Source organism: Balaenoptera acutorostrata, chromosome 12 (genome assembly GCF_949987535.1).
Source record: "Balaenoptera acutorostrata chromosome 12, mBalAcu1.1, whole genome shotgun sequence".
NCBI lineage: Eukaryota > Metazoa > Chordata > Mammalia > Artiodactyla > Balaenopteridae > Balaenoptera > Balaenoptera acutorostrata.
This window is the reverse complement of record NC_080075.1, coordinates 27,259,788-27,270,683: the sequence shown is the minus strand read 5'-3', so window position 1 is coordinate 27,270,683 and position 10,896 is coordinate 27,259,788. Positions and strand designations below refer to the sequence as shown.

General features: G+C 38.8%; 2 protein-coding genes across 2 annotated transcripts; one reads left to right on the top strand and one right to left on the bottom strand.

Moving 5' to 3' along the window:
- The first annotated feature begins 1,101 nt into the window (after nucleotides 1-1,101).
- On the top strand, nucleotides 1,102-3,051 carry LOC130709385 (mitochondrial import inner membrane translocase subunit Tim8 A-like). The gene has a single exon (XM_057558231.1). It carries the CDS (start codon nucleotides 1,102-1,104, stop codon nucleotides 1,393-1,395), a length of 294 nt encoding a protein of 97 aa, XP_057414214.1. The 3' UTR covers nucleotides 1,396-3,051.
- Nucleotides 3,052-8,248: 5,197 nt separating this feature from the next.
- On the bottom strand, nucleotides 8,249-8,732 carry LOC130709384 (protein MIX23-like). Its single transcript, XM_057558228.1, has one exon. It carries the CDS (start codon nucleotides 8,714-8,716, stop codon nucleotides 8,264-8,266), a length of 453 nt encoding a protein of 150 aa, XP_057414211.1. The 5' UTR covers nucleotides 8,717-8,732; the 3' UTR covers nucleotides 8,249-8,263.
- Between the last annotated feature and the right edge of the window lie 2,164 nt (nucleotides 8,733-10,896).

Sequence of the window (10,896 nt, the reverse complement as noted above, 5' to 3'; positions counted from 1 at the left end):
AGTCAAATTTATTTTTTATGAAAACTTCTTTAACCTATCTGATCACCAAGTCATGAATAAAATGACACCTCTTTAGTCAAAAAGACAAAAAACACAATGGTTTTTTCTTTTCATGCCTTTCATTCCAAAATTAACTTTTGGCATTTTTTTTCCCACCTTGTAACTAAATTTGCTATTTAGATGAGTGTTGTGTCAAACTGACTTCAAAGTTCACCACTGATCACTTTCAGCATTGCTTCATTTCTCTGTAATGAATTCTTCATTTTGATTCATCTCTTCAGCTGGGTGAGTCTTCAAGTGAATTTTTCAAGAAGGTACAGAGGTTGAATATACTTTCTAGCTGCTGTGTACTTGTGAAAATGTCTTTTCATTGTCATAGTGCTTAATGAAAATGCACTGGGTCCATAAATCCTTGAAGTATATAATTTTCCCAATAAATACAGATTTGGTTCCATTATTTTTACATTTAGTATTTTAAATAAGCCTGATATCAGACTAAATTTTCTTCTCTTAACTTTTTTTTTAATTGTATATTTATGGGATTTTCTTCTATTTATTTTAACTCAAAAATCTTTTTCTGATATGTGTCTCAGTCTCTGATTTTTCCCTGGAATTTTATGGCAACTTTCAATCTGCATACAGTGTTCCCCTTTTCAGGAGGAGGATGTTTTATTCAATTAAGTGTTTGAATATTACTTTCTTCCTCAGCTACAGATATAATTCTTGGTTTGGTTTACTTAGCTATGTTTCTTATGTCTCTCATCATCTTTCACAGCATTTTCATTTTCTTCTTCTTTTTCCTCTGTAATTTTGCAGACTCTCAGATTTGTCCTCATCACTAATTTAACTTCCTTCATGTTAATTCCACCCTTTCTTGCCTGCAAAATGTATTTTAAATCTGTTACCAAATCTTTACAGTTTTAGGCAGTCTTTTCCTTCATATGTTCATTCCTGCCCACCCCCCCGCCCCCACACACGCACACTTTTTTTTCTAAATTGAGACAAAACATGAAATTCACCAATTAAGGGTTCCGCCGCGGAGACACGTGAAGGTCGGTGAGTTGGTGCGGAGTTTGTCTCGGCACGCGTGGCCGCGTTGGGATGGCGTCCTCCTCGTCTTCCTCCGCAGCGGGTTTGGGCTCGGTCGACCCGCAGCTGCAGCATTTCATCGAGGTAGAGACTCAGAAGCAGCGCTTCCAGCAGCTGGTGCACCAGATGACGGAACTTTGTTGGGAAAAGTGCATGGACAAGCCTGGGCCAAAGTTGGACAGTCGGGCTGAGGCCTGTTTTGTGAACTGCGTTGATCGCTTCATTGATACAAGCCAATTCATCTTGAATCGACTGGAACAGACCCAGAAATCCAAGCCAGTCTTCTCAGAAAGCCTTTCTGACTGACCTGAGTATTACCTCTCTGGAAAAGGAAGGTAGTTCAAGAAATGAAGAGCAGTTGATGGGATGGTTGAAGAAAAGGCTGTGGGGGGATCGGCTCCCACCTTTGTCACTCTTGGGACATCCTGTCATCTGAGAATGAACAAAGACCAATTTTTGTGTGTGGGGGTGGTTTGAGGGTCAAATGTGTTTGGGGTTGTGTTTTTTAATGCTAATCTTGAGAAAACAATTGACAGATGAATGGAAAACTCTACTAGGTGTATGTTGCTGTATGTGGGACGATGCTTTCCTCATAGTCCCATTAACTGCTTCCTATAATTTTAATAGTGGAACTGCTCTATAATTTGATATGTGGGACCACATAGGTAATAATCTGTTATTTGTGTGGCTTCCTTTCAGATTTCTGGAGAGATCGATATACATCTTTGTGTCTCTCAGAAAGGGCAGCAGTGGGGGAAAGAGTAATTTGGTACTTGACTGTAGGCCTCCTTATCTAGTGTTTGATTATCAGTGCTGGAGAAAAAATGTATGGAGTATTCATACAGGACATTTCACCTTTCTAGATTATCTCCCTCCCTTATACTGTGATTCACTTAAATATCTATATATAAAGTACAGTCTTGAGCTACAGGTAGCCTGAGAGTCCAGAGGCCTTTAGTTAAAGGAATCTAGCCAGCGAACATAATTCTCATACTAAACTGCCACAAGGAAGAAGTTAACTTACCCTGTATGTCAGGGTCCAAAAAAATTTAAAGATGTGCCTAAATGAAAAAATAAGTTATAAAGATTTAGGCCAGTCAAAAACTAACAGCAGTTTCAGGTAGAGGTGCATGCCTAATGTAAACCAGCATAGTTTCCATTTACTGCGTTCTTTTCATCACTGAAATAAAAACTTCTACAAGATTCAAAAAAAAAATTCACCGATTAAAGTAAGTGTACAATTCACTAGTTCTTAGTATTTTCACAACCAATATTGCTATCTAATTCCAGAACATTTTTGTCACGCCCCCACGAAGAAATCTTGTATATGTTAGCTGTTACTCCCTATTTTCCCCTCCCCAACATCCCCTGGCATCCGCTTATCTACTTTCTGTCTATATGGATTTGCTCATCCTGGACATTTCATATACATGGAATTATACAATATATGACCTGTTGCTATTGGCTTGAAATATTTCTCCCTTTAATAGTCTCAGTTTTTCGGACTTCCCTGGTGGTACAGTGGTTAAGAATCTGCCTGCCAATGCAGGGGACACGGGCTCGAGCCCTGCTCTGGGAAGATCCCACATGCCGCGGAGCAACTAAGGCCGTGCGCCAAAACTACTGAGCCTGCGCTCTAGAGCCCAAGAGCCACAACTACTGAAGCCCATGCACTTAGAGCCCGTGCTCCTCAACAAGAGAAGCCACCGCAACGAGAAGCCCGCGCACCACAACAAAGAGTAGCCCCTGCTCGCCACAGCTAGAGAAAACCCGCGCACGGCAACGAAGACCCAACACAGCCAAAAATAAAAATACAAATAAATAAATAAATAAATAAATTTATTTATTTCAAAAAATAGTGTCAGGTTTTTTTCATTTTAATTCTGTTAGTTTTTCTTTATGTATTTGGGACTTGCTTATACGGCATTTGTCTTTTAAGTCATATAGGAGAAAAACTGAATTACAAACAAAAATACATTTATACTGTCTTTTGTATTTACTTATGTAGTTACCTTTAGTACTTTTTTCATGTGGATTTAAGTTACTGTCTGGTGTTCACCATTCCATCTTGAAAAAAATCTCTTTAGTATTTTCTGTGGGTCAGTTTGCTAGCAGTGGAGTCTTTCAACTGTTGTTTATCTGAGAATGTCTTCATCTCTCCTTCATTTCTGAAGGGTAGTTTTGCTAGGTACAGAATACTTGGTAGGCAGGTTTTTTTCCTCAGCTCTTTGCATATGTCATTGCAATGCCTTCTGGCCTCTATGGTTTCTGATGAAAAATCAGCAATTAGTCTTATTGAAGATTCTTTGTACATGATAACTCCGCTCTTGCTGCTTTAACACTGTCTTTGTCATTTGATGGTTTATGATGTATGTAGATGTGGCTCTCTTTGACTGTATCATGCTTGGACTTCCTTGAGCTTTTGGGATGTGCAGATGAACAGCAGTCATCAAATTTGTGAAATTTTAGGCCATTATTTCTCCAAATACTTCTTCAGTCTCTTTTTCTGTCTCTTCATCTGGAACTCCCATTATGTGTCTAATAGGATGCTTGAAGGTGTCCCATAGGACTCTGAGATTCTGTTAATTTCTCTTCATTCTTTTTTCTTTCTGTTTCTCACACTGGATAATCTCAATTGGCCTATCTTCAAGTTCACTGACTCATACTTCTGCCTGTTCAAATCTGATACTGAGCTTTCTCCAGTCAATTTTTTATTTTAGTTATTGTACTTTTCAACTACAGATCTTCTATTTGGTTCTTTTTTGTAATTTCTCTTTATTGATATTCTCTATTTGGTAAGACACTGTTCTTATACTTCCTTAGACATGGTTTCATTTAGTTCTTTGAACATATTTTAAATAGCTATTTTAACATCTTCATTTAGTAAGTCCAATGTCTGAGATTCCTCACAGACAGTTTCTAAACTTTTGTATGGTCCTTTTTTTTTTTTTTTTTTTACTTTGAATTTCCATATCTTGTAACTTTTTGTTGAAAACTGGACATCTTAAAAAATATAATGTGACAACCCTGGAAATCAGAGTCTACTACCTCCCTAGGGTTTCCTGCTGTTGCTTTACGCTGTTTTTTTTTTTAAGTAACTTTTCTGAACAAATTCTGTAACGTCTACTGAAGCTGCCACTCAACTAGCTTAGTGGTCAGCTAATGCCTAGATGGAGATATCCTTAAACATCTAGAAACAATAAATCTCCCAGTCTTTGCCGAGGGACTACGTGCACATAGCCATCAACGCTGAGGGCAGGGAGTTATCAATTCTGCCTTAGCCTTCCCTTTCTTCTTGCCCAGAGTCTCAAGGGCAGCCAAAGGTAAAGGGTAGGCCCCTCTCAGATCTTTCCTGAGCATGCACTCAGGCCTGTGCACACTTGTGGTCTTCTAGAGTCCTAGGAATATATCAGTGCTTTTCAAAATATCTATGGACATCTCACCCTCAGTGTTTCCATTAAAGCTTTTCGTTAGTCTATTGTTTGTCTCAAGTGTTATCCACTGCCTCATGCATTGTGACATTAAAACAGTTGCTTGGGGACTTCCCTGGTGGTCTAGGGGGTAAGACTCCGAGCTCCCAATGCAGGGGCCTCGGGATCGATCCCTGGTCAGGGAACTAGGTCCTGCAACTAAGGAGTCCGCATGCCGCAACGAAGATCCTGAGTGGTGCAACTAAGACCCGGCGCAGCCAAAATAAATAAATTAAATAAATAAATATTTAAGAAACTAAAATAAAACACTTGCCTGTAAGTGTTTTTTGACAAACACCTCACACATAGACACAGAGGCTCATACGCACTGGATAGCTCTGAGTAAGGTCAAATAAAGATAAGCCTTTTGAGTGGAGTCTTCCAGAGAGCCATCAGACAGGTCAAATACTGACAATTCTTTGGGAATGAAATTGTGAAAGAGGTCCAGCTCTGTTCTGCTCCCTCCAGTCCTGGGAATGCAGGCTGATATTTTTCGAGGTTATCAATCACTGAGCTGAGTGTGGCAATGAGAATAGGGCAAGGTAAAATGCCACAAGCTTACTATTCTTATCAAGGTTCAGCCATTTTTCTTGAATAAATGCTTACTACAAAAGCTACAAGCCTTTGGTTAATTTCCAGAGTTTTGGAAAAGTTTTCCATAAAGTTTTGCCAAAATTCTGTTGCTTTTATCACAGGACAAAATGTTGGAGGTCTTTACTCCACCATTTTTTTCTGCTATTAACTCCTCACTTTGTTTTAAAAATCCCAGCCAGTTCTCTCCCCATGGCTTTTTGCTCCTATTGACAGTACTAGTACATAAAGTATTTAAATGTCTTTAAATGAATATCAAAATAACATCTATATTATATATTGGTATGAGGTATAAAATGGCTTACAAAAAAAATGACATAGTACCTATCTTCACAGAACTTACTGTCAGATATAAATGAAATCCTGTTACTCCTTCAGAGTGTTACTTGACCTAATGAGTAAATCTCTAACATCTATCATACCTATCTTCACAGAACTTACTGTCAGATATAAATGAAATCCTGTTACTACTTAAGAGTGTTACTTGACCTAATGAGTAAATCTCTAACATCTATCTCTTTCTTTGCGAGGTTACCTTTGCCTTGTTTTTTTGTTTTTCTTTTGTTTTTAATTTATTTATTTTTATTTTTGCCTGTGTAGGGTCTTCGGTGCTGTGCACGGGCTTTCTCTAGTTGCAGCGAGCGGGGGCTACTCTTCGTTGCAGTGCGCGGACTTCCCATTGCAGTGGCTTCTCTTGTTGCAGAGCACGGGCTCTAGGCGTGCGGGCTTCAGTAGTCGTGGCTCGCAGGCTCTAAAGCGCAGGCTCAGTAGTTGTGGCGCACAGGCTTAGTTGCTCTGTGGCATGTGGGATCTTCCCGGACCAGGGCTGGAACCCGTGTCCTCTGCATTGGCAGGCGGATTCTTAACCACTGCGCCACCAGGGAAGTCCCTTTGTTTTTGTTTTTCAAAGAATTTTATGAGTGCAATTGTTGACTCATTCTCAACTGAGGAGAAATTATTTGGTCCAAATATCTGCAATGGTTTATGACTTGCCCTTGGCCCCAAACTCTAGTTGGCTCTTTCTAGTATCTATAGAATCACAGCACACTAATAGACACTATCTATCAGAACAATTCCTAGGCTTTCAGCTAGATCAGCTCTACTGGTCTAAGAAACTATTATTTTCTACTGTCAACTCCCTCACTCTCAGAATAGATGCAGAACATGATAAATGACAACCTCAAGTACATATAGCCAACAGATCTCTTCTTGTCTAATTGATGCATTCAGTACTTTATTTATACAGACAGTATTTCTCAGGATACAGTGTACCATCCCTGAGTCATTTCCTCTTCCCACTACTGTCCAATTTTTCTCAAAGTTAATGTCTCCAAAAGGAAGAGTTAGGACGTAAATGAATAGAAGTACACAGGAGGCCTCAAAAAATACTGGAACACCTGATTACACTTCTATTGGTACGTTCTGTCTTCTGAACTAGGGGGCTGAAAGTGAGACTGAGATAAAAGATTTTCCTACCTACAGTCACTTAAGTAAGCTTGTTTTATGTCTCGTAGCCACTAAGTGAGTTTTTAAAATCATAGCCATGCAGGTAGTGAAAATTTCTTCCAGTTCCTGGTTATAGGCTTCATAATCAATCCTAACATATGAGCATTTTGTGGTTCTTTTTTTCAGTGGCATCACAGTGGGAAATCAGGAGCAATTATATCAGGGGCTTTAGCTCAGTTTCCATTAGATACTAGTTGGGTCCTCTTAAAATTAACAGAAAATCTGCGTAAGACCAGGGACAACTACTTTCTTTTTAATTTCTACACCTATAAAGATGTCTATCGACAAATCATGAACAATTTATATCTAAACTGAACCAAGTCAACTCCTGTGGACCAATCAATATGTTATCCCAACAATCAAAACCCCGCACCATACCAACTCCGTATCCTTATAATTTTCCACAGAAAATATTTATTCAGTTCCTCCACAGGATGCTATTCATTTTCTAAATCTGCAGTTCTATTGTGGTGATCTCACAGGGATGTTGTGGGATACTTTAAAACTCTAGAGAAACAGTGATATGTAATATCTGGTGTACAGGACAAAAACTAATAGCTAAAGATAGTTTAAAGTTTCAACATTAGATACTGCTACATTCCTTTCAATGCTGCTGTCTGTATCTCTGCAGAGTTGGATTTTTGACAGTTTCTGTAACAAAAGCAATAAATGAGGGTGGTTGTGTCCAATCTCATCTCAAGGCTTGAGAAACTGTGCCCTAATAGCCACACATATCTTGTTAGCAAGTAATTATGCATATTTCTGAACAAAGTAAAATGTTTTCTTTCAAACACAAAACCAAAAATACTTTTGCTTATTAAGCTGTAAGATCAAAACGGTAAGTATTTTTATACCCTAATAACATAATAGCTTAGTATCTGAAAAAATACTTCATGTATTTATATGCTGCTGATGATTTATATCCCCACGATGATGAGAAAAGAAATCACCCAAACACTAAGGTGACTGTGAACAGAGAAAACTTGGAAACCTTTGTCCTAGATGGAGTCCACTAACCCAAACAAGTAACTGTTCATACAATTTTCTTCAAATATTTATCAAATGTTTGAGTGTACACAATACATCTGACCAAATAACTCACCTATCTGAACCAGAGACTGTGTCATGAAAATCTCCATGTTTCACTTAAAGATTAAATAGCACTGAGCTTTCATATGTCATTCAGAATTAAACAGCCAATCCACAAATAAAATTTCAAAAAATAAAATTTTGAATAATTTCTGCATAATACCTGAGTGTGAGCTCTCAATGGTGGTGTCTGACTTGGAATCCAGAGATGAAGGAATTTGTCTTAATTGGGGAACATAGTACATCTTTTTTTTTTTTTTCAGAAAATTATTTTAATAGTTACAAAATATCTTTTTTTTTTTTTTTTTTTTTTTACAGAATCAGTATAAAATAGCAGTTGATTTCTCCATAATTATCAGAATTATTTATACTTGAGGTCTTGGGTAAGTGGGGCTGAAATCAACAAAAGGTCTTGGACTGTTGGCTCAGAAATCTTCCTGGGAAGCCCACCATATTGATGTCTCTCATGCTTAACTCCTATGAGATGACCCGGTCCTTTTTTTAAAAAAAGTATCTTTTTATTCATTCTTTGGAGGCTTGAAGTGAATTCGGCAGCGTTCATTAAACACCTTCCAGCTCCTGTCATTTACCACTTCTTCAACATTCAGTTCTGACTGCATCCATTTCAACTTTGTCTGTTCTTTTCTAAGTTGCTTTAATAACGTTAAATTGTCCAAATTCTTTTCTCTCTCCTCTCGGAGCTGTTTTACTACTGATGAGGTCTGAGCTATACAGTTTTTTATGACTCGGTCCCTACTGGCATGAGCCGCCATCAAAGACTCATAAAGTTGTTTACAGGTTTGGCTGGCATCAATTTTCCCTGCAAAGGAAGCTGTTGGAACCGTAGTGTTTAATTCATGTACTATTCTGTCATCAATCGTCCTCATCACCTTGAGTAATTCCTGGAACTCGGCGAACTCCTCACAGCTCACACCGCCACTGGGCGCCGCCATATTGGGCCCATAGTACATCTTTGTACTACCAGAAGGCTTATATGGCAACAGTAAAGGCTGGCCTAAGGACATAAAGATCAGAATACTTAATAAGAAAACATTGATTAATTAACTGAACAAATATTAAGTACCTTTAATGTGCCAAGCAGTGGTCAAGATCCTTGGAATGTATCAGTAAACTAGCACTCTAGAAGAGGGAGATAGACAGTAAACAATTAGCGTACTGAATAAGTAAATCATCTAGTATTTTTATAAATTATTAGTGACATAAAAAATTGGAAAATCCTGGGACTTCCCTGGTGGTGCAGTGGGTTAAGAATCTGCCTGCCAATGCAGGGGACAGGGGTTCGATACCTGGTCTGGGAAGATCTCACATGCTGTGGAGCAACTAAGCCTGTGCACCACAACTACTGAGCCTGCGTGCCACAAGTACCAAAGCCCGCCTGCCCTAGAGCCCGAGCGCCACAACTACTGAGCCCATGTGCCGCAACTACTGAAGCCCACGTGCTCTAGGGCCCTTGTGCTGCGAGTACTGAGCCCTCGTGCTGCAACTCCTGAAACCTGTGCGCCTAGAGCCCGCGCTCTGCAACAGGAGAAGCCACCACAATAAGAAACCCATGCACCACAACGAAGAGTAGCCCCTACTCACCACAGCTAGGGAAAGCCCGTATGCAGCAACAAAGACCCAAAACAGCCACTCCCCCCCAAAAAATTAGAAAATGCTGAGGAAGATTAGAAGTATTTGGGAAATTGCAGCAGGATGCAGTTTAAATAGAGTGGTAAGGGTAGGATTCATTGAGAAGACGACTTCTTAGCAATCTAGTCCATAGTTAGATGGCTCTAACTAAGAAACACTTTATCTTATATTGAACCCAAACCTGGTCGTTGTTAACCCCTACTACTGATCTTTGAAGGTTCTCCCTCCAGAGTCATAGAAAGTAAATCTAATTCTCTTCTATGTGGCAGATTTTCAAAATAAGTTTTCCATTATAAAAGTATAAATTCTCAATATTAAAAAAATACACAGAAATAAAAAAGACAAAGTCTTACCACTCAAAGATAACTATTATTAATATTTTAATGTATTTCTACAGGTCTTTCCTCTGTATTTCTTATTTGTTTACATAGTTGTATATAGTATGTATAATGTGGAATTCAGTTTTTCTACTTTACATTGATAATAAAATATTCATTTTATTTCCTATCTTCACATTTTTTATCATTCTACTACACATTAAGTGTATTTAACCCTTCTCATAATGTTAAAAATTTAGGCTGGATTAAATTTTCAATAATAAAGAATTCTGTAATAAAGACTTCTTGTTTATAGCATACCCATTCTCCCCTGCTGCCCCATTTCACATAAGTTTTCTGATTTCAGAGTGAAAAATTATGTCATTTATAAAGTTTCTTTTTTTAAAATACTAACTGCTAAAATTCTTTCTAAAATGTCTGTGACATGGTAGTAATTTGATTATTATAGAAGATGAAATCTTTTTCTTCTTCTTCTTTTTTTGCTTCATTGGGTCTTCATTGCTGCACACGGGCTTTCTCTAGTTGCGGTGTGGGGGGCTACTCTTCGTTGTGGTGCGCGAGCTTCTCACTCTTCTCACTGCAGTGGCTTCTCTTGCTGTGGAGCACAGGCTCTAGGCACGCAGGCTTCAGTAGTTGTGGAGCATGGGCTCAGTAGTTGTGGCTTGCGGGCTCTAGAGCACAGGCTCAGTAGTTGTGGAGCACGGGCTTAGTTGCTCTGTGGCATGTGGGATCTTCCCGGACCAGGGCTCGAACCCGTGTCCCCTGCACTGGCAGGTGGATTCTTAACCACTGCGCCACCAGGGAAGTCCCTGAAATCTTTTTCTATACACTTGTTTTTCTTTCATGATGTGGTAGAAACTCTCTCTCTGTAACAGCATTTTGATATTTAGCTGGGTACATACTGCTCATCTGTACACTGTATTTCCCAATCTCCCTTGCAGACATGTATGGACATATGACTAAGTCTGGGCCCATAGGTCAAGGCTGAGAATAATGTCTGCAACTTCCAGGCATCCCATTAAAACACTCCACTGGCTGCTGCTAAAATTTATCCTCCCCATCACTCTTCTTTTCCAGTATTTTCTTATTATTCTTCCTGAAAAAATTTAAGATCAATTAAACAAGTTCAAAAGAACAATTCCATTAGAATTTTGAGTAGAATT

Bases quoted from the DNA above. Each gene is read 5' to 3' on its own strand.
- LOC130709385 (XM_057558231.1), top strand. From the start codon at position 1,102: ATGGCGTCCTCCTCGTCTTCCTCCGCAGCGGGTTTGGGCTCGGTCGAC.
- LOC130709384 (XM_057558228.1), bottom strand. From the start codon at position 8,716: ATGTACTATGGGCCCAATATGGCGGCGCCCAGTGGCGGTGTGAGCTGT.